General features: G+C 41.9%; 1 protein-coding gene and 1 pseudogene across 2 annotated transcripts; both read right to left on the bottom strand.

The window, feature by feature from the left end:
* Positions 1 to 1,241: 1,241 nt before the first annotated feature.
* On the bottom strand, positions 1,242 to 16,862 carry LOC129817567 (E3 UFM1-protein ligase 1-like). 2 transcript variants are annotated; one of them, XM_055872947.1, is made up of 19 exons: positions 16,597 to 16,862; positions 12,162 to 12,307; positions 10,331 to 10,359; positions 10,135 to 10,232; positions 9,943 to 10,057; positions 9,415 to 9,545; positions 9,248 to 9,306; positions 8,902 to 9,048; positions 8,589 to 8,764; positions 6,908 to 7,087; positions 4,263 to 4,389; positions 3,826 to 3,948; positions 3,426 to 3,546; positions 3,119 to 3,285; positions 2,879 to 3,009; positions 2,670 to 2,750; positions 2,431 to 2,516; positions 2,128 to 2,308; positions 1,242 to 1,893 (listed from the first exon to the last, which is right to left on the bottom strand). In XM_055872947.1, exons 1-19 carry the CDS (start codon positions 16,671 to 16,673, stop codon positions 1,690 to 1,692), a joined length of 2,379 nt encoding a protein of 792 aa, XP_055728922.1. In that variant the 5' UTR covers positions 16,674 to 16,862; the 3' UTR covers positions 1,242 to 1,689. The 2 variants fall into 2 exon arrangements, with proteins under 2 accessions (XP_055728922.1, XP_055728923.1); XM_055872948.1 differs by having other exon boundaries at positions 1,849 to 1,936.
* A 544-nt stretch (positions 16,863 to 17,406) lies between these two features.
* Positions 17,407 to 18,263, bottom strand: LOC129817127 (4-galactosyl-N-acetylglucosaminide 3-alpha-L-fucosyltransferase 9-like; annotated as a pseudogene).
* Between the last annotated feature and the right edge of the window lie 3,339 nt (positions 18,264 to 21,602).

Raw genomic sequence — 21,602 nt, forward strand, 5'->3', positions numbered from 1 at the left:
TTGCCCAGCCAGAGTCCGGACATCTCTGGAGAGACCTGAAAATACCTGTGCAGCAACACTACCCATCCAACCTAAACAAGCTTGAGAGGATCTGCAGAGAATGGGAGAAACTCCCAAAATACAGGTGTGCCAAGCTTGTAGCGTCATACCCAAGACTCGAGGCTGTAATCACTGCCAAAGGTGCTTCACCAAAGTACTGAGTAAAGGGTCTGAATACTTATGGAAATGTGATAGTCTTTTTGCTTTGTCTTTATGGGGTATTGTTTGTAGAATGATGAGGGATAGTATTTTAAATACATTTTTGAATAAGGCTGTAAACATAACAAAGTGTCGAAAATGTCAAGGGTCTGAATTCTTTCCGAATGCACTGGACATATTTTTTTTACTGACAAATAAAAATCAATCAATCCAAACTGTGCCACAGCCAATTGATGAATGGAAAGAGACATCTGTTACAAAACACCAAAAAGTTGAATGACATTCTGAGATTGTTGAGCCAAGCCTTCAATACTGGGTAAGCCTACAAGGTAGGGAGGGATGTATTTTCTGTTTGTTAAGCTTGACAGTCTATTTATTGTGGTGTTGAAAACCCAAACCATAATATTAAAGTGCCCAAAGTCAGTATGCTTTGTTTATTGTTTGTATGGTGCATTGACATTTGTTACATATATTTTATATTATTATAAATATGCCATCAAAATGTAGAACATCTGATTTCCCCCTAGCTGATCATTGTCTGCAGCTAACTCTGATCGCAGTGTAAATGAAACAGGCAGGGAGAAGGAGCTCGTCTGTGGTGGCGGTGAACCCTCAACTTTCTGGCCCGTAGCCTTACGTGGCATGTGCCACACAAGTGGGAAAGTTGATATCCAAGTTTATAAACACAGGGTCGCTACAGTTATTGTTTTTCATTGTATGAGGGGAGGGTCCTCAATTTATTTTATGACACCTTTAGTTGGACTAGCCCCCTCCCCAGTAAATTTCAATCTGTCCCTAATACAAGTTTAATGTGCAGTTGTTCCCAGTGTGTGTTATCAATGGAGGGCGCCAGTGGTCTGTGTATCTTTCATTTCAGTAGAATGAAGAAGATACAGTAGCCTGGATGAGGCAGTGATTTAGGACTACTATGGATACACATCTAGCTTCTGTGAAATTTGAAGTGACATGAATAAAATAGTTACCACCTCTGAATTATCATGTTGAATATAAACCCAAAAGACACAAACTAAGTTACATTCCAAGAGAGGCCAAGTGTTTTTTAATTAAACCATGAATTATTTATTACATTACCTCACTGAGGACTTAATTGGAATGTTAATTCAAATGACACCCCACAAAGGAATTTTCTGCAAATCATTTGAATTAACAGGACCATTCACAACACTACTACACTAGGTGGGTATCAGATATTTCTTAGTCTAAATGGGTATGACTGTTGAGAAATCACTTTGTAAGACAATTGTGTTTGGGGCAGCTGATCTACAGAATTTCATTATTAATTTATGATTTTTTCTAGATCTCGAGACATTCATTGGCCGCTTTGGCGAGCAATACATCCGCAATGGATTGTGGGTAATCGGTACTAACAGGCTGATCTACAAATAATAATGAGTAGTTAGGTGATTTGTAGATCAGATCAGTCAGCTGGCAGTTTCCAACTGCAACGCAGTCGATGTAGCACAAGCCCATTCACTCTTCAGTCCCAGACGTCTTCTTCTGAGAGAGGACCAGATCCTTTACCTCGCTGGTTAGGGAGACCAGTTCCTTCCGGATGGCCTCTGCCTCGTCCCCCTCCCCTGGGTTCTCTCCCTCCCCCTGCTTTTTCCCCTGGCTCTGGATCACCAACCTCTTAACCACCAGACCCTGGTAGCCTGTCAGTAGTCTGTGCTGCTCCTGGAACAACCACACCCGTCCAAAAGCTTCAGTATGACATCATCTTAAAAATGGTACACAATTGTAAGTGTTGCAGAAACAGATCACCATAGGTCCCCCATAGAGCTAATCAAAAACATCCCAATAACATAAAAGGCTGCAAATATACACCATTATAACTATTACTGGTATAATAACACTAGCAATTTAGTATAATGTATAATCAATGAGAACCAAGGAGAAAAGGAGCAGTACCTCAGAGACGCGGCCCACCAGAGTCCCTATGATCTGGGGGACACAGCGTCCGGGGGCGTGCAGCATGCAGTGGGTGCTGGCCTGGAAGAGCAGTACACTGGTCAGGTGGAGAATCAGGGCTGGGTCCTCAGTCTCCTTCAGCTGCTCTATCAGAGCCTGGCGGTGCAGGAACAGGGCCTGTCTATAGGAACCAGAACAACACACACTGCCCAGTCAGCCAACAATGTGTAGCACCTCAGACAATGACCCAGGTCCAGGATTATAGACAAGGTATATGCTTGGAATTACATTTTCCCCCTTTACCTTTCTCTTTTCTTGTCTCCCTTCTTCAGCATGAATCCACACACCTCAACTGCCATTTCTATATTGTTTAAAAAATCTTCAATTGTCTGAAAATAAAAATAAAATATCAATAGTGTCAGAAAAGCTTTCCATGCACATGATACATATATGAGAGAGCAATCTCAAAGTACCTTTCTTTGTTTTATAACATCTGCAATGATAAGTAGTAAACCTCCATCAACTGAATGAACATAACTTACCTTTCCATTCAGACTGTTGTGCACTTTCATAAGAGGCCCTTTGGTTTCCACTGGAAACATTCCTAATATCTTCACTCTGACCTAAAGGGAGATATATTGACATGCATTGTGACATTTGGGAATGTGCAGTACATGGATGAAGCCTCACTAAAGTTCTCGACCAACAGGATTGAACAGGCTTGGAATGACAAGCTGAGAGGAGAGCTAACCTCATTGGTGATAGAGTTGGGATTCTCTGCTGACATCATGAGTTCAGCTGCCATGAAATTCACCAGGATGTTGGTGACGTCCGTACACACTGTCTTCAGGACGTACTTGGCAATGTGGACCTGGGTCTCATCTGTGGACTCAAATAATGATGGATCAGTTGATGTTTATGCTGCATTACTAGGTTTTTCATTCAATGAGGATTACCTGTACTTCTGTAGGAGTTAAATAAAGCGGTTTACCAGAGAAGAGCTTGGTCCCTTTCTCAAAGAGCCTGATGTTGTTGTACAGGTTGGAGAGCTCCTCCTGGAAGTCTTTCACGCTTCTCTTCTTTGTCACCCCGGTCGTGGCGCTAGTGGAAGACATGAACACAGTCCGAACCACCTCCTGGTAGGTCTTAGTCAAAGGCCTGCAGACAGAGCAAGACTCTTGCATGTTACAACTGGCGCATTGATGCACAGTATTTATTTTGTGTGTTGAGTAAAAGGGTTAAAACATTGTGCTTGAAAGTGATTGTGACTGATCGTTGAGTGTGACAGGAATCCCTACCTTACTAAATGCTCCGCCAACTCAGAGAGGATTTCTTCGGGGCAGTCACACACTCTCTCTTCTAGGACAGCAGTGATCTCCTCCAGGGCCATGAAGGGGACTTCAGTCTGCTTGTTACGATCTGCAAAATATATAATTGTCCTTAATGGGGGTACTAGAGTTACCTTGGTCTTACACTAACAGGCTTAATCACCCAGGGGAGCAATCTCCTCCAACACAACTGTTAAGATCTCATTACAGAGGACTACCTCACTGAACAAACAATGTAATACTGTACATTAATTGACATAGGGTTTTATTGTGCACACCCACAATAACTTCAGCCTGTGATCCAAACGGGACCAGTGCTACATAGTGAATTCATTGTGGAACCCAGGCAACATAATGACTGTAGTCATACTTTGTGGGGTGACTGCTGTCTCCTCGTCACTGTCATCGTCCCTCCTGCCCTTCTTCTTGGTTTTGCGTATCCTGACCTCTCTGGCATTGCATCCTCCACCACCTCCTTTACTGCCACTGCCCTCTAGGAAGCAAAACAATATCAGAGTCAAACAGTTAATTAACACTCTCTGCAGGGTCTGCAGAAAGCAGATGTGTCAGGTTCAGGGTTGCAGTATTTTTAACCTAACTTCCATTTTTCCTGAAAAACGGATGTGGGGTCTCCACTCAGGCGTCTTTTTACACCTGCTACGTTAGGTTAATTAATGAATAACGGGGAATTGACCAGGAGTCAAATCTCACCAACTACCCAGCAGAAAATACCTGGGCTTAGAAGAGTTTATCATGTCTAGTTGATCATTTTCTAGAGGGATTAGAATGAGGCCTGGCTTGTACTACCTGTAGTCTTTTTCCTCCTCTCCGTCTCCCTCTTCTCCTTTTTGGAGGGGGCTGTATTTTCTGTCATCATAGCGCCTTGCTTGAGATCGTCTTCAGTTATCAGGAAAACAGGGTTGTTCTTGGCTTCCTGAAAGAGAAAAGCATGGAATTGATGAAGTGGAAAGGAGACACTTTAATTTACTGACTTTACTGTCGCCATGGGGACATTTTGTTACAGTGTCATGTACACGTTTAAAGTCGTGTTTAAATACAAACCAAATTGACGAAACAACTTTCACAACAGTTACATACCAATAAAAAGAGACTCGCCTGCTGGCCTTACTGGGTCGATAGGAACATTAGCTCGAGCTATTTATGAGGGATATCACACCTGGCACAAATTATTGTCTAGTTCTGTTTTTCATGCCGTGGGGTAGGCCTGGTGGTATACTGTATTTTATGATATACCGTATACCGGTATTGATGCAGGGACCGGTTTGGGTTTTTACTTTACCTTCTATACCGGTATTTGAATGTTTGGTTTGTTAAATGTGATGCCATGTGTAATATCAATTTGTATAGTTTACTTTGCTACTTGAGTCATCTCTCTCCGTGCCACTTTCCACAGACCTAGCCACGCCCCGTCACTCAAGGAGCGCATTTGATGTTCCTCAACCACGAGACACTTGCGTTCAGTCTGCTTGGTCAATGCAGCACATGCAACAATGTTGATGACAACAATGCGGTTTTCACTTTGCTTCTTAATATAAATCCACTAGCGTTCTATAATGACACTATTAGTTTGTGTTTCTTAAATCAGCCAGCAGCTAGTTTGTCTTTTCTTAGCAAGTTGCCCTAAATCTTGTGAGACGCTAATTGTTAGCCGCTAATGCTAGCTAATAAATGTACTGAGTAAGAGCAAACGTAGCTGGCTAATACAGCCTGATAATACCAGTGATTGTGTAGACCTAAATCAGCATGTTGTTTGTGCAACAGTATCTTCTAAATCAAAGAGGAATTCGCAAAGCAAGAATATGTTACCTACATGAAGTTGCTAAGAAAAAACATGCAATGTAGCCGAAGCTTATAGAGTCGCCTAGGAAACAGTTATCAACACTTTAGTTCCTACCCTGTCACAATAACTTCTCCCTGGCATTTTAATTCATTGTCATCTCAAACACTCTATTCAAAGTGCCTACTATTATATTCTAACTATAGAATTAGAATAGTCATTCTATTTCCATGATTCCAACAGTTTCTCTAATTCACAAGTCAAAACGCAATTGCAACATTAGGTTTAAAATAAATCCTAGATTATTTGCCCATATCGTGCAGCCCTACATGTGGAAATTCTCTCAATTGAGCAGTGGTAAGTAAAAATACTTTAAAGTCCTACTTAAGTAATTTGTGGGGGTTTCTGTGCTTTACTTGACTATTTTTGACAACTTTTACTTCACTATATTCCTAAAGAAAATACTGTACTTTTTACTCCATACATTTTCCCTGACACCTAAAAGTACATTTTGAATGCTTAGCAAGACAGGAAAATGGTCCAATTCACACAATTGTCCAGAGAACATCCCTGGTCATCTACTACCTCTGATCTGGAGGACTCACTAAACACAAATGCTTTGTTTGTAAATGATGTCTGAGTGTTGGAGTGTGCCCCTGGCTATCCATAAATGTAAAAAATAACAAGAAAAGGGTGACATTTGGTTTGTTTCATATAAGGAATTTGAAATTATTTATACTTTTACTTTTGATACTTAAGTACATTTGATCAATTACATGTACTTTTGATACTTAAGTATATTTAAAAACAAATACTTTTAGACTTTTACTCATGTAGTATTTTACTGGGTGACTTGAACTTGAGTAATTTTCTATTAACATATCTTTACTTTTACTCAAGTATGGCAATTGGGTACCTTTTCCACCACTGCAACTGAGGACAGGAAATGCAGAAATTATAAAAGTACTGAAATTAGTTTTGGTTGAAGTTGAATAGAACAGTATAAAACAGTCAGAATGGAGAAAGACTCACTTAGAATGTATGTGTTGCCACCCTAGGATCACTCACTACTCAGAGCAAATGTATAACTTTTATTATTCAAAAACTTGCACCTCCACCCCCTTTACCATCAGAACAGCCTCAATTCGTCAAGGCATGGACTCCATAAGGTGTCGAAAGCATTCCACAGGGATGCTGGCCCATGTTGACCCTAATGCTTTGGGTCAAGTTGGCTGGATGTCCTTTGGGTGGTGTACCATTCTTGATACACACAGGTAACTGTTAAGCGTGAGAAACCCAGCAGTGTTGCAGGTCTTGAAACAAACCGGTGCGCCTGGCACATACTATAATACCACGTTCAAAGGCAATTGAATATTTTGTCTTGCCCATTCACCCTCTGAATGGCACACACACACAAGCCATGTCTCAAGGCTTAAAAATCCTTCTTTATCCTATCTCCTCCCCTTCATCTACACTGATTGAAGTGGATTTAACAGGTGACATATATAAGGTATAATAGCTTTTACATGGATTCACCTGGTCAGTCTCATGGAGAAAGCAGGTGTTCTTAATGTTTTGTACAATAAGTGTATCTCCATCTCAAAAGACAATGACAATCTGCCCATCAGGTAACTTCATGACAGGTGTGATATACCTTCTGAGCTTTATGCTGCATGGTTTCCTCAAAGAGACAAAGACAGTTGCTGATGAACTTCTCGCTGACCACCACGGTGTCTCCCAGGACCCTGGCAGTCGACTGCACATTGGTCGTTCTCATGGCCTCGTTGATTATGATGCCAACATCCTCCATGGACAGACAGCTGGGCAGAATGGGCTACATGTCAAAAGCAGGGGGAGCACATGTGACACTAAGTGACTCAAGAAAATGAGATGATTTTATATACAGTGCATTCAGAAAGTATTCAGACCCCTTGACCTTTCCCACAATTTGTTATGTTACAGCCTTATTCTAAAATGTATTACCCCATAACGACAAAGCAAAAACAAGGTTTTAGAATAATAAAAAAACAGAAAACATAAATATGACATTTACATAAGTATTCAGACCCTTTACTCAGTACTTTGTTGAAGCACCTTTGGCAGCGATTATAGCCTCGAGTCTTCTTGGGTATGACGCTACAAGCTTGGCACACCTGTATTTTGGAAGTTTCTCCCATTCTCTGCAGATCCTCTCAAGCTTGGTTAGTTTGGATGGGTAGTGTCGCAGCACAGCTATTTTCAGGTCTCTCCAGAGATGTTCGATGAGGTTCAAGTCCGGACTCTGGCTGGGCAACTCAAGGACATTCGGAGACTTGTCCCGAAGCCACTCCTGCGTTATCTTGGCTGTGTGCTTACGGTCATCCTGTTGGAAGGTGAACCTTCGCCCCAGTTGCTCTGGAGCAGGTTTTCATCAAGGATCTCTCTGTACTTTGCTCCTTTCATTTTTCCCTCAATCCTGACTACCGGTAGTCTCCCAGTCTCTGCCCCTGAAGAACGTCCCCACAGCCTGATGCTGTCACCACCATGCTTCACCGTAGGGATGGTGCCTGGTTTCCTCCAGACGTGACGCTTGGCATTCAGGCCAAAGAGTTCAATCTGGGGTTCATCAGACCAGAGAATTTTGTTTCTCATGGTCTGAGAGTCCTTAAGGTGCTTTTTGGCAAACTCCAAGCAGGCTGTTATGTACCTTTTACTGAATTGTGGCTTCCGTCTGGCCACCTTACCATAAAGGCCTGATTGGTGGAGTGCTGCAGAGATGGTTGTCCTTCTGGAATGTTCTCCCATCTCCACAGAGGAACTCTAGAGCTCTTTCAGAGTGACCATCGGGTTCTTGGTCACCTGCTTGACCAAGGCCCTTCTCCCCCGATTGTTCAGTTTGGCCGGGCAGTCAGGTCTAGGAAGTCTTGGTGGTTCCAAACTTCTTCCATTTAAGAATCACGGAGGCCACTGTGTTCTTTGGGACCTTCAACACTGCAGAAATGTTTTGGTACCCTTCCCCAGATCGTTGTCTCGACACAATCCTGTCTCGGAGCTCTACCGACAATTCCTTTGGCATATTTCAGTTGTATTTTTTTTATATAAATTGGCTAAAATGTTTTTGCTTTGTCATTACGGGGCAGTGTGTGTAGATTGATGAGGGAAAAAACTATTTAATACATTTTAGAATAAGGCTGTAACGTAACAATGTGGAAAAAGTCAAGGGGTCTGAATACTTTCCGAAGGCACTGTATATTTTAAACGTGACAGGTTAGTTACTGAGCAAAATCAACAAATTATGCTATAAATAATTTTTGTGATTTGGCAGAGAATGATTGATAAAGCAGGTTGGTATGGACCTGCACATCGGCCCATGTGGCAGAGTTGACAGCCTCCTCCACAGAAGCCTCCACCTGGTCTACCAGGGCCTGGCCTACACAGGCTGCCCTGAGAAACAGCAGCTTGCTGGACTTGAAACGTTTCTTGATGTAGCTCACTGGGTCAGGGATGCCAAGTCTGATCAAAGAATCAAACTCTGTGTTGAGAGAACAGAGGACACATTTGAGGGTACAAATCATGTTTTAGGCAGATTTCCAGTATGGAAATTATGAAAAAGAAATATTGCAACCAATAAGCTTAGTATATCCCCTAAATAATCAAAAGTGGGAGTACCTAAATAGCCATTCTGCTTGAGGAAGGAGTCCACCCAGGCATTCTGTGTTTTGGAGTAGATGTCAGGGATGTAGACAGCTTTGTCCTGCCGGCCCCCCACCACAGTGCCTTTCAGACGGCCAGTATTCACCAGCTCCTCCAAAACAGCTGGGGACCAAAAGTTAGCTGAACAATAGCATGGCATACAACAATAGCATGACATACAAGTATTTGATTGATTAGGCATACTCAAAACATTGTTTGTACAGAACACACAGATAAAATCATTATACCCCCAAAACACAGTACAGTACTGAAAATTCAGCTTGGTCTGAATTTTAAAACAACAGAAGGAACAGCTACTTACAGTAGAGAAGATGTTCCTGAAAACCATAGACGCCAATCACATTACCAACTGGTGTTGGCCTACAAAAGGAACTCAAAGGAATTAAGTATTAGGAGCAGGGCGGGGAAAAAAACTAAGATTGTGTTGGTTAAAAAAGCAAGACAGGTAGGGATTGGTATGGAACATACCGAGTCACTGCACTGAAAAGCCCACGGATGCGAGCTCCATGGCGAGAGACAAATGCAGGGGTAAATAAGACTCCCCTGTTGTACTCATCCATCTGGCCTTGGATGACTTTCCCAAGGCGCTTCGACAGTTCCTACGAGACACAGCATAGCACACAATCAGACAAAGTGGTTAACATTTCAGATAACTGTGTGTACAGGTCCATACATGCACCTCAAGCTGAAACTCAAGCTACCGACAAAGCACACAGATACTTAACTTTCAAAAGACTATTGATATCAAAGTATAAACCTGATAAAAAACAGATATTTTCTGTAAGGATCACCTCAAATATAGAAGAGGTGATGGTATTGACAAGGAGACAGAGGTGGCTCTAGACTCACGGTTAGTGCTATCCGGTATCCTTGGGACGTCCCTACCCTAAACACTAACCCTTACCTTAGGCATTTTGAATTTCAACTTAAATGGGGTGACGTCAGAGTTGGGACATCCCAAGGACCACGTTTAGACTTTTTTCCCCCTTGCCTCACCTCAGTCAGGAAGTCCCCTGGAAGGTCATAGTTTTTACATAGTTCTGGGATGTTCACAAAGCCGGCCTCTTGTAGTTTATCATTCACCTCCTCAGAAACTCGATTCAGGTAGTTTCTAGAAGACAGGGGGAATTCAGAACAAATCTAATAGCCCAGTAGCTGACAGCACTGTGTGTGAAAAGTCCTACTCACTCATCGATAAGCTGCCCCAGCACCAGTTGAACGCTTTTATCAGATCTTGCAATGTCATTTGCTCTGGCCTCAACATGAACCCAATCAACGTTGATAACCTGTAAACAATAATAAAAAAGCATTATTGTCAGAAACATTTAACTACAGTGCTACAAACTAGGAAGAGGAATTAGTAGTACTGCAGAATGACACACACCTTCTGTAGGTCCACAATGTTGACCCGACCTTTGGAAAGCAGAAACAAGATTTTTAAATTTAAAAAAAAATCTACGTCACCATAATAGTATTATATATGTATAGTTGAAGTCGGAAGTTTACATACACTTAGGTTGGAGTCATTAAATCTCGTTTTTCAACCACTCCACAAATTTCTTGACAACAAACTATAGTTTTGGCAAGTCGGTTAGGACATCAACTTTGTGCATGACAAGTAATTTTTCCAACAATTGTTTACAGACAGCAGCAAAGGACCTTGTCAAGATGCTGGAGGAAACAGGTACAAAGGTATCTATATCCACAGTAAAATGAGTCCTATATCGACATAACCTGAAAGGGCGCTCAGCAAGGAAGAAGCCACTGCTTCAAAGCCACCATAAAAAAAGGTAGACTACGGTTTGCAACTGCACATGGGGACAAAGATCGTACTTTTTGGAGAAATGTCCTCTGGTCTGATGAAACAAAAATATAACTGTTCGGCCATAATGACCATCGTTATGTTTGGAGGAAAAAGGGCTCCCCTTTTTCCTCCAAACATAACGATGGTCATTACTTGCAAGCCGAAGAACACCATCCCAATTGTGAAGCACTGGCAGCATCATGTTGTGGAGGTACTTTGCTGCAGGAGGGTCTGGTGCACTTCACAAAATAGATGGCATCACGAGGAAGGTAAATTATGTGGATATATAGAAAGGACATCAAGACATCAGTCAGGAAGTCAAATCTTGGTCGCAAATGGGTCTTCCAAATCGACAATGACCACAAGCATACTTCCAAAGTTGTGGCAAAATGGCTTAAGGACAACAAAGTCAAGGTATTGGAGTGGCCATCACAAAGCCCTGACCTAAATCCTAAAGATAATTTGTGGGCAGAACTGAAAAAACATGTGTGAGCAAGGAGGCCTACAAACCTGACTCAGTTACACCAGCTCTGTCAGGAGAAATGGGCCAAAATTCACCCAACTTATTGCGGGAAGCTTGTGGAAGGCTACCCAAAATGTTTGACCCAAGTTAAAAAAAATTAAAGGCAATGCTACCAAATACTAATTGAGTGCATCTAAACTTCTGACCCACTGGGAATGTGATGAAAGAAATAAAATCTGAAATAAATCATTCTCTCTACTAATATTCTAACATTTCACATTCTTAAAATAGAGTGGTGATCATACCAATGAATTTTTACTAGGATTAAATGTCAGGAATTGTGAAAAACTGAGTTTAAATGTATTTGGCTAAGGTGTATGTAAACTTCCGACTTCAACTGTGTGTGTGTGTATATATATATATATATTTAAAATTTAAACTAGGCAAGTCAGTTAAGAACAAATTATTATTTACAATGACGGCCTACACCGGCCAAACCCAGACGATGCTGGGCCAATTGTGCTCCGCCCTATGGGGCTCCCAATCACGGCCGGTTGTGATACAGCCTGGAATCGAACCAGGGTGTCTGTAGAGAAGCCTCTAGCACTGAGATGCAGTGCCTTAGACCGCTGCGCCACTCGGGAGCTATGTAGGCAATTTAGCAGACGCTTTTATCCAAAGCGACTTAGTCATGCGTGCGTATATTTTACATAAGGGTTGTCCTGGGAAAAGAAACTACTACCCCGGCATTGCAAGCACCAAGCTCTACCAACTAACTAAACTACAGAGGATGGTCTTTTACATAACCTTTTGTCCATGTCAATAAAAGTAGTTGTATGTTAAACCTTGAACATCTACGCAACCATGATCTGAGATGAATGAGTGCAACACTTTTTTCCTTGACGACAAAGGTATTGGAATCAGAAGAAGATTGCCTAGCCAACTGACCTCCATGGACGTAGAGCTCATCCCGTATCTCTCTACTGATTTGGGATGGGGTTATGTACTCTTTGCCATCAAGTGTGTGTACCACATCCAACTTCTTCTCTTCAACCAGCTTGGCAACGATTTCAATGCAGTTCCTCTCCGACAACCTGGGATGGATTTACAGTAGAAGGGGTATTTAGACACAAAGATCCTAGAATTTAGTTCTATATGAAATTCTATGCATTTAGTAAAAAGGCCTTTCTTTCCCGTGGGATGTTCTGGGATTCATCCAATAGCATTGATGAGTTTACAGTCACGGTCTTCAACAATAAGTTCATAGAGGATGTTTTCCCCACAGTGACCTTAAGAATGTATCCAACCACAAACCATGGATTACAAGCAGTATCCCTACTGGGCTAGAGCTACCTCTTACAAGGAACGGGTAACAGACATGGATCCATACAAGAAAGCCCACTACGAACTCCGACGAGACACCAAACATGGAAAAGGACAATATAGGAGGAAGGTAGAATCCTATTACACTGGTTCCGACACTTGTTTTATTTGGCAGGGGTTACAGACGATAACGGATTACACAGGGAAACCCAGTCATGAGTTGCCCAGTGATGCAGAACTCCCAAAAAAGCTAAATGCCTTTTATGCTTGTGTTTCCGGATGACTGTGATCTCGCTCTCCGTGGCCGATGTGAGCAACCGTTTAAACAGGTTAACAATCACAAAGTGGAATACTTGCATGTGCAGACCAGCTGGCAAGTGTAAAATATATTTTCAATCTCTCCTTGTCCCAGTCTGTAATCCCAACATGTTTCAAGGTGATCACCATTGTCTCTGTTCCCAAGAGCACCAAGGTAACCTGCCTAAATGACTACCCTGCCCTGTAGGACTCACATCTTTAATTATGAAGTACTTTGAAAGGCTGGTCATGACACCCATCAACACCATCATCCATGACACCCTAGACCCACACCAATTTGCATACCGCCCTAACAGGTCCACAGATGATGCAATCTCAATTGCACTTCACACTGCCCCCTCCCACCTGGACAAGAGGAGAAATAATTATGTGACAATGCAGTTCATAGACTACAGCTCAGCATTCAACACCATAGTCCCCTCCAAGCTCATCACCAAGCTAGAGAGCCTGGGACTGAACCCCTCCCTCTGCAACTGGATCCTGGACTTCCTGATGGGCTGGCCCCAGGTGGTGAGAGTAGGCAACAACACCTAGGGGTGTGTGCTTAGTCCCCTCCTGTACTCACTATAGTGGATTGGATCGAGAGGGCTGTAATGGAGCAGCTCGATAGCTTCAAGTTCCTTGGCATCCACATCACTAAGGACACATGGTCCACACACACCCACACAATCGTGAAGAGGGCATGGCAGCGCCTCTTCCCCCTCAGGAAGCTGCAAAGATTTGGCATGGGCCCTCAGATCTCAAAAAGTTCTACTGCTGCACCATCGAGAGAGCATCTTGACTGGCTGCATCACCACTTGGTATGGCAAATGCACCGCCCTCGACCAAAGCGCTAGAGATAGTGCTGCGGACATCCCAGTACATCATTGGGACCAAGCACCCTGCCATCCAAGACCTCAAGATCAGTTAGTGTCAGAGAAAGGCCCCAAAAATTGCCAAAAACTTCAGCCACCCAAGCCATAGACTATTCCCTCTGCTACCATCTGGCAAACGGCACCGGAGCGTCAGCTCTGGGACAAACAGGCTTCGAGACAGCTTCTACCCCCAATGCATTAGACTGCTAAAAAAAGTCAATTAATGGTACCCGAACTATCTGCTCAAATGACCTCATCTTGCACTGACCATACACACACTCACTATACAGTGCATTTGGAAAGTATTCAGACCCCTTGACTTCTCCCACATTTTTTTATGTTACAGCTTTATTCTAAAATGGATTACATAGTCGCCCCCCCCCCCAATCTACACACAATACCCCATAATTACAAAGCTAAAAAAGGTTTAGACATTTTTGCAATAAAAATAAAATGAAAATACATTTACATAAGTATTCAGATCCTTTGCTCAGTACTTTGCTGAAGCACCTTTGGCAGCAATTACAACCTTGAGTCTTCTTGGGTATGATGCTCCAAGCTTGGCACACCTGTATTTGGGGAGTTTCTCACATTCTTTTCTGCAAATCTTCTCAAGCTCTGTCAGGTTGGATGGGGAGAGTCGCTGCACAGCTATTGCCGGGTCTCCAGAGATGTTCGATCGGGTCCGGGCTCTGGCAGGGACACTCAAGTAGATTGGGACTTGTCCCGAAGCCACTACTGCTCTGTCTTGGCTGTGTACTTAGGGTCATTGTCCTGTTGGAAGGTGAACCTTCGCCCCAGTCTGAGTTCCGGACGCTCTGGAGTAGGTTTTCATCAAGGATCTCTGTCCTTTGATCCGTTCATTTTTCCCTTGATCAAGACTAGTCTCCCAGGCCCTGCAGCTAAAAAACATCCCCACAGCATGATGCTGCCAACACCATGCTTCACCGTAGGGATGGTGCCTGGTTTCCTCCAGACGTGATGCTTGGCATTTATCCCAAAGACTTCAATGTGGTTTCATCAGACCAGATAATATTGTTTCTCATGATCTGAGTCTTTAGGTGCCTTTTGGCAAACTCCAAGCGGGCTATTATATGCATTTTACTTAGGAGTGGCTTCCATCTGGCCACTCTACCATAAAAGCCTGATTGGTAGAGCGCTGCAGAGATGGTTGTCCTTCTATTTCAGTTGAAGGCATTCAGTTGTACAACTGACTAGGTATCCCCCTTTCCATTTCTGGGAGGTTCTCCCATCTCCACAGAGGAACTCTGGAGCTCTGTCAGAGTGACCATCGGGTTCTTGTTCACCTCCCTGACCAAGGCCCTTCTCCCCTGATTGCTCAGTTCGGCCGGGTGGCCAGCTCTACAAAAAGTCTTGGTGGTTCCAAACTTCTTCCAATTAAGAATCATGGAGGCCACTGTGTTCTTAGCCATTCCCCAGATCTGTGCCTTGAGACACAATCCTGTCTCAGAGCTCTACGGACAATTCCTTCGACCTCATGGCTTGGTTTTTGCTCTGACATGCACTGTCAACTGTTGGACCTTATATAGACTGGTGTGTGCCTTTCCAAATCATGTCCAATCAATTGAATTTACCACAGGTGGATCTCAAGGATGATCAATGAAAACAGGATAAACCTGAGCTCAATTTCGAGTCTCATAGCAAAAGGTCTGAATACTTATGTACACTTCCATTCAAAAGTTTGGGGTCACTTAGAAATGTCTTTGTTTTTGGGAGATTTTGTCCATTTAAATAACATCAAATTGATCAGAAATACAGTGCAGACATTGTTACTGTTGTAAATGACTATCGTAGCTGGAAACAGCAGATTTTTTATGGAATATCTACATAGGCCCATTATCAGCAACCATCTCTCCTGTGTTCCAATGGCACGTTGTGTTAGCTAATCCAAGTTTATCATTTTAAAGGCTAACTGATCATTAGAAAACCCTTTTGCAATTATGTTAGCACAGCTGAAAACTGTTGTCTTGATTAAAGATGCAACAAAACTGGCCTTTAGACTAGTTGAGTATCTGGAGCATCAGCATTAAACTTTCTTCTGAAACTTGCCAGTCTATTATTTTTCTGAGAAATGAAGGCTATTCCATGCGAAAAATTGCCAAGAAACTGAAGATCTCGTACAACGCTGTGTACTACTCCCTTCACAGAACAGCGCAACCTGGCTCTAACCAAAATAGAAAGAGGAGTGGGAGGCCCTGAGGCACAACTGAGCAAGAGGACAAGTACATTAGTGTCTACATCATACCTAGTAACTCTGCAAATTGATCTCGTACTAGTACGCCCTGTATAGCTCCATTCTTCTATCGTGTTACTATTTCATTTGTAACTTTATCGTCGGGAAGGACTTGTATGCAAGCATTTCACGGTAAAGTCTACACCAGCTGTATTCGGTGCATGTGACATAACGTTTACTATGTAACGTTACAAATCAAATTGTATCTGAAATGGCTAGATTTAGCAGCTGTTTCCTATAGAAGGCCAGGGGTTCTGTTAACATTACCTAACAGACCCTAGTTAACAGCTAGGTAATACAATATTAGTCCCGCTAAAAACTTCTGCAGGAAGCCCGTAGGCACAGTTTATTTTTAAGTATGTTGTATTTGTTACACCAAAAAAAATGTACGTAGGCACAGATAGTTAGCTGGCTAACGATAGCTGTCCTGCTGGTTCAGCCCACCACACGTTCGCTCCAGTTAGGCAACTCGGACTGTAACGTTAGTTCTATGACTGCCCAGACATAAACAATCAACAAGTCAGTTATCTAGATAGCTAACTTAGTAGTTACATCTGACTATAAAGTTCATAGAAGCTAGCTAACGACTCGAGTATCGTTAGCTATTTTGGAATAGCCAGCTGGCTTTCGCTACCTCTGCACTGTGTCAGCAAACTGTGCTCTCTGGAAATCCGCTGCCAGACGTCTGATTTCTTCCCAGGCGGCTGCCATCGTATTTGTTGGTTTCTTAAACGATTCAACTACAGGTTTGCATGGGCATTAATCTTCAACTCTATGGCTATATTTCTTGCTACTAGCTAAACCATGTTGTGCAAAGTACAATAACGTTAGCTAGTAGTGATTCACAAATTCACACGTCAACATAACAGTAACGTAATACGGAAAACCCTAGAGTCCAAAAAGCACCAGAATTCCCCCACCCATTTTTTCCGTAACCCCTCCTCCTTCCTCGCGTGTGACGTCACATAATTAAATTAATCATCAGCTGGCACCTGCACGTCACATCTTTGGGAAAACATCGAACAAACACACCTTATCATACAGTCACACACAAATCACGTTTGTACAATTTCACTGATTCACACATTTTATTAGCCTGTTATTATTATAATAGCCTAATTTCATAAAAACTGCTTGAGAGCAGGAAATGCAAGCTAGCTACAAATGGTTTGAGTATCAATTGTTGTAAATTACTCACTGGAAATCAGCCTACAAACAAATTGGCTTATTGAAAAATATGATTTCATCCTAATATGCAATGCTGTAGCCTACAGAAATTACAAGGAGGGAAATTCTGCAGCAAAACATGTTGGCAGTCTCCTTATATACATTATACTCCAAAATTAGGTGTCCTGGTTATCAGACAACAGATCAGGCTATGTTTCATGAGCTACCATAACATTGGTTGAACCACAACATTACAGAAGAAAATGAGCTATCAACCCTAAAACCAAGTGTCAAGGTTATTACAAACGTTATATTCCTTGTTCCTTTTAATGTAATCGTAGGCACGACGTGTGTGTTCGCCCAGAAATGGGACCTCTTTACATTGAAATGTCTGCGCCAGTCAAAATACTGCAGATACATTTCTTCGTCTGAATGTTACAGTGTGAGTTGGTTAGCTAGCTCTTTGGGGGAGAGGAAATTATCCACATGTATAAAGGCATCTCTAGGCACAGAGTTCTCATTGGCTTAAGTGCAATTGGCTCAGATCCAGCAGCTAGTGGGTTGTACAGCTTTTCAGTGATGTAATTTGTGAATTGAGTTCTCAAATGACAGATAGAATTTACAACTGGAAATTGTATTCCGGAAGTATTGATCATTGATGTGTTCTCTAAAGGTTTTTCCATAGGTGTGTTTATCGATGTGTTTGACCAATTCATACCTCGCCCTGGCATGGTCAGGGTTCCAGTTGCTCACAATCCAGCAGACCAATTTAGTTTTAATTGGCAATACGAAAGCTTCCCCCTCCTCTTGGCTGAATACAACTGACCCATAAGGCACTTCAATATCTGCATCTTGCCTATAATTCAAAGTCAAATTGAAAATATTTCCAAGACCTGGCTTTTTATAAGTGTGGGACGGGGACTCTAGATTCCTCCACGCCCATTTTTGGAAACGTGGGCACTGCTGCAATGGTGGTAGATTTAAGAAATCACTTTTTGTGTCTCTGTGATGGATGATGACCACATTTGACTTATTGTATAGGTCTCAGTCAGCTGTTAAAAAACAGCCATCAATATTGAAGCTGATTTCTCCATAATATCTGTCACACTCATGGGAGAGAGGGAACAGCTGCATGTGTCCAAATCATCGGAATGACCAGAAGGCCACAGCCTTATTAAAACTATGGTCTTATTATTAACCTCATTTGTAATATCGTCAAGATGTTCTTCCTTCTGAATTGGTAATTTTGATGATTCAATGGGTCTCGCAAGTTATTTGGTGGTTTAATAATGTAACAATGCAGTAAATGTATTGGTTTTGTTTCGGTGTGTATATTTTCTCAGGTGATTATGCATTGTTTACCTTATAGCCTTTATATCACAAAAAATCTGACACTATCTAATCACAGATATCCAACATAGGAACATGTCTACTTATTTTAGCTTACATAGCAAGATCACAATCGATGCATAGGAAAAGATGATCAAATAGCCTAAGAAGCTCATACTGTAGGTTGATCATGATTGAATAATAACCTATAAACCAACTAATTTCATACATTACTAACAAATGAGAAGATTTACTGGTCAGAGAAACTCAGAGGATAATCAAATCATATAGGCTGCTGATTCATTATACAGTACTACTGTTGCTTTTACGTTTAAAAAGGCAATTTACAAACCATGCGCATCCCATTCATTCAACATCTATTAATCGCATTTGAGGAGGAAAGCGCACTGTGAATTAGGCTTCCTGTTTGATGTTGACCAATCGAGTATAACGATTTGCAAACAAAATCAAGTTATTTTAATATCAAAGATGGTGGATAAATAAGAGAGTTTACTCGAACCGTTTACCATTCAAAAAAATGGTCAAGGTTCCTGTCTGTGTAGGTGGGCGTTTCCTCTCTTACACGAGCTTTTCCCATGTGAGCATGTATTTCCCGTGTGAGCTGATTCCTCCATAATATCTGTCACACTCATGGGATAGAGGGAACAGCTGTTTCTGGTCTAGTTATTGTCCCCTCCCACTCGCCCCACTCACTCCACACGCCAGCCCGACCTGAAAAAAATTGCCAGTGAGATGTCTTGCACTGGGACACCCCCTGGGGCAGTAGGTAGACCAGAATGGCCCCGCCCCGATCAGAAAAGGTTAGGGAGAGGGGTGTCTCGCTTTCTCTACCGTCTCTGTTCATATCAAACTAGGATACTTAAGCAATCTCTTTTCATATCAAACTAGGATACTTAAGCAATAGATTATGCGTAATAATGTGGCTACATGTCTGTAAATCTCACAGTTTGCATACAAGGGATGTACTAGCTGCCCATGAATAACAGTCTCGGTCAGGTGAATCTCCTCCACATGAGTGCCATGGCTCACTCTCCTGCCCCTTCAACTGTCAGTAGTTCATGCTGCACCAACACATAGAAGTTCAGTTTTACTTAAGAAAATGAACATGGCCAATAACAATACTAGCCTAGGACAATTAGGGCTAAAGCCCTTCAAACACAGGTCAAAACACCCATGAACTCATGCATCGGAGTAGGCTATAACTGGCAGAGGCGTAACTAGGCTACATGTTACCTCTACATGCAATAGCTCTTCTACAATGAGCAGAACGGGCATCCTACAATGACCTGCCCTTACCGGGCACAAACCTAAAACAGGTAGGCTATATTTTCAAAATGACAATGAACCCCTCTATGGCCTACACTTTAAAGGCAACACTGTGGCTCATTTAACATCACTGGCGAACAGTAAACACATTAAACAATATTGTAGCAATCCTCGCTATATGAGCCATGTTATAATTCCCACCAAGTAGGTTAACTTAAGGATTGGAGTCTTTTTTTCCATTTTCATCTAAAATGACATCTAACTGCCTGTAGCTCAGGACCTGAAGCAAGGATATGCATATTCTTGATACCATTTGAAAAGACACACTTTGAAGTTTGTGGAAATGTGAAATTAATGTAGGCGAATAATACACATTAGATCTGGTAAAAGAAAACACAAAGAAAAAAAAAATGTTTTATTTTATTTTGTTGTAACCATCAGCTTTGAAATGCAAGAGAAAGGCTATAATGTATTATTCCAGCCCAGGCACAATTTAGATTTTGGCCAGCAGCTGGCAGCAGTGTATGTGCAAAGTTTTAGACTGATCCAATGAACCATTGTATATCTGTTCAAAATGTTGTATCAAGACTGCCCAAATGTTCCTAATTGGTTTATTAATACATTTTGAAGTTCATAATTGTGCACTCTCCTCAAACAATAGCATGGTATTCTTTCACTGTAATAGCTACTGTAAATTGGACAGTGTAGTTAGATTAACTGCCCATATCAGATATGTCTATGTTGTGCGATTTTTTGTTGTTGCTTACAACCTCATGCTAATCACATTAGCCTACGTTAGCTCAACCGTCGCGCAGGGGGGACACCGATCCTGTAGAGGTTTTAACCCTGTTGCTGCGATGGGTAGGATGTTTGCCTTTCAAGTCAGCGACCAGCGTTTGCTTCCCTGAACAAAAAGACAAACACTTCTAAATGAATGACATGATTAATCTACCAGACTCTGGCATTTGTTCTTTTACATGAACTATCATCGCATTTGCGTAGTAGAATAGAGTAGATTAGAGGTACAGTATTTGTAGGATTTAGGCATATGAGGCAAATTCTTTTGTAGGGCCCGGGGAAAAAATGGCATTTTATAAATGCCTTTCATGCAATTCTATGTATAGTCCTAAAAAAACATTCCCAGTGGCACGTACCAACTCACCCAATGATGAAAATATTGAATAGCGGTGATGCATGGACGATGCACTCGTGCCAATAGTCGTGTCTCCCAATATCATAACCTTAGACAATGTGTTGCCATTACACATTATCATTATTTTTTCTATTTAGAATAGAGACAAACTTGCACAAAACACATTTTAGAGGTGTTTGGAGTCAACCCACCTGTCACTGTGGGAGAGAACTGGCCATTGCTGCCACTTTCTGGTATTGTAAAAAAGTATTTTTTAAATACATTTCATTGATTGATTGATTGATATTACAGGATAATATGCTGTATTGGGCCATTAGTGGTTGCTTTTTGTTCTGTGGCCCACCTAAAACCTTTTTACATTTCTTGACCCACTAAAATGAATGAAACTATGTTTTTTCTGTAGATACAATCCAGTCTGAATATGACCTAAAAGGAATATGCTGCAAGTGCATCTTGCTAATGCGTTAAGATCCATGGTTTGGGAAACACTGCCCTGGGCCTGTATCCACAAAGCGTCTCAGAGTAAGAGTGCTGATCTAGGATTAGGTCCCCATCTGTCCATATAGTCTTATTCGTTATGATCTAAAAGGCGATCTGCATTCATACTCTGAGAGGCTTTGTGGATATGGGCCCTGGTCTATAGACTCTCCCGTCTAGCTCTATAAAGAGTTCAAGTTAATGAACTGTGTTGAGATTTTACCCCA

Source organism: Salvelinus fontinalis, chromosome 20 (genome assembly GCF_029448725.1).
Source record: "Salvelinus fontinalis isolate EN_2023a chromosome 20, ASM2944872v1, whole genome shotgun sequence".
NCBI lineage: Eukaryota > Metazoa > Chordata > Actinopteri > Salmoniformes > Salmonidae > Salvelinus > Salvelinus fontinalis.

Excerpts from the sequence above, each read along its gene's own strand:
- LOC129817567 (XM_055872947.1), bottom strand. The coding sequence starts at position 16,673 with ATGGCAGCCGCCTGGGAAGAAATCAGACGTCTGGCAGCGGATTTCCAG. Across the intron at positions 10,058-10,134 it reads CTGGGGCAGCTTATCGATGA|AAACTACCTGAATCGAGTTT; the intron begins GTGAGTAGGACT and ends CCTGTCTTCTAG. Across the intron at positions 2,309-2,430 it reads GGAGACAAGAAAAGAGAAAG|ACAGGCCCTGTTCCTGCACC; the intron begins GTAAAGGGGGAA and ends TGGTTCCTATAG.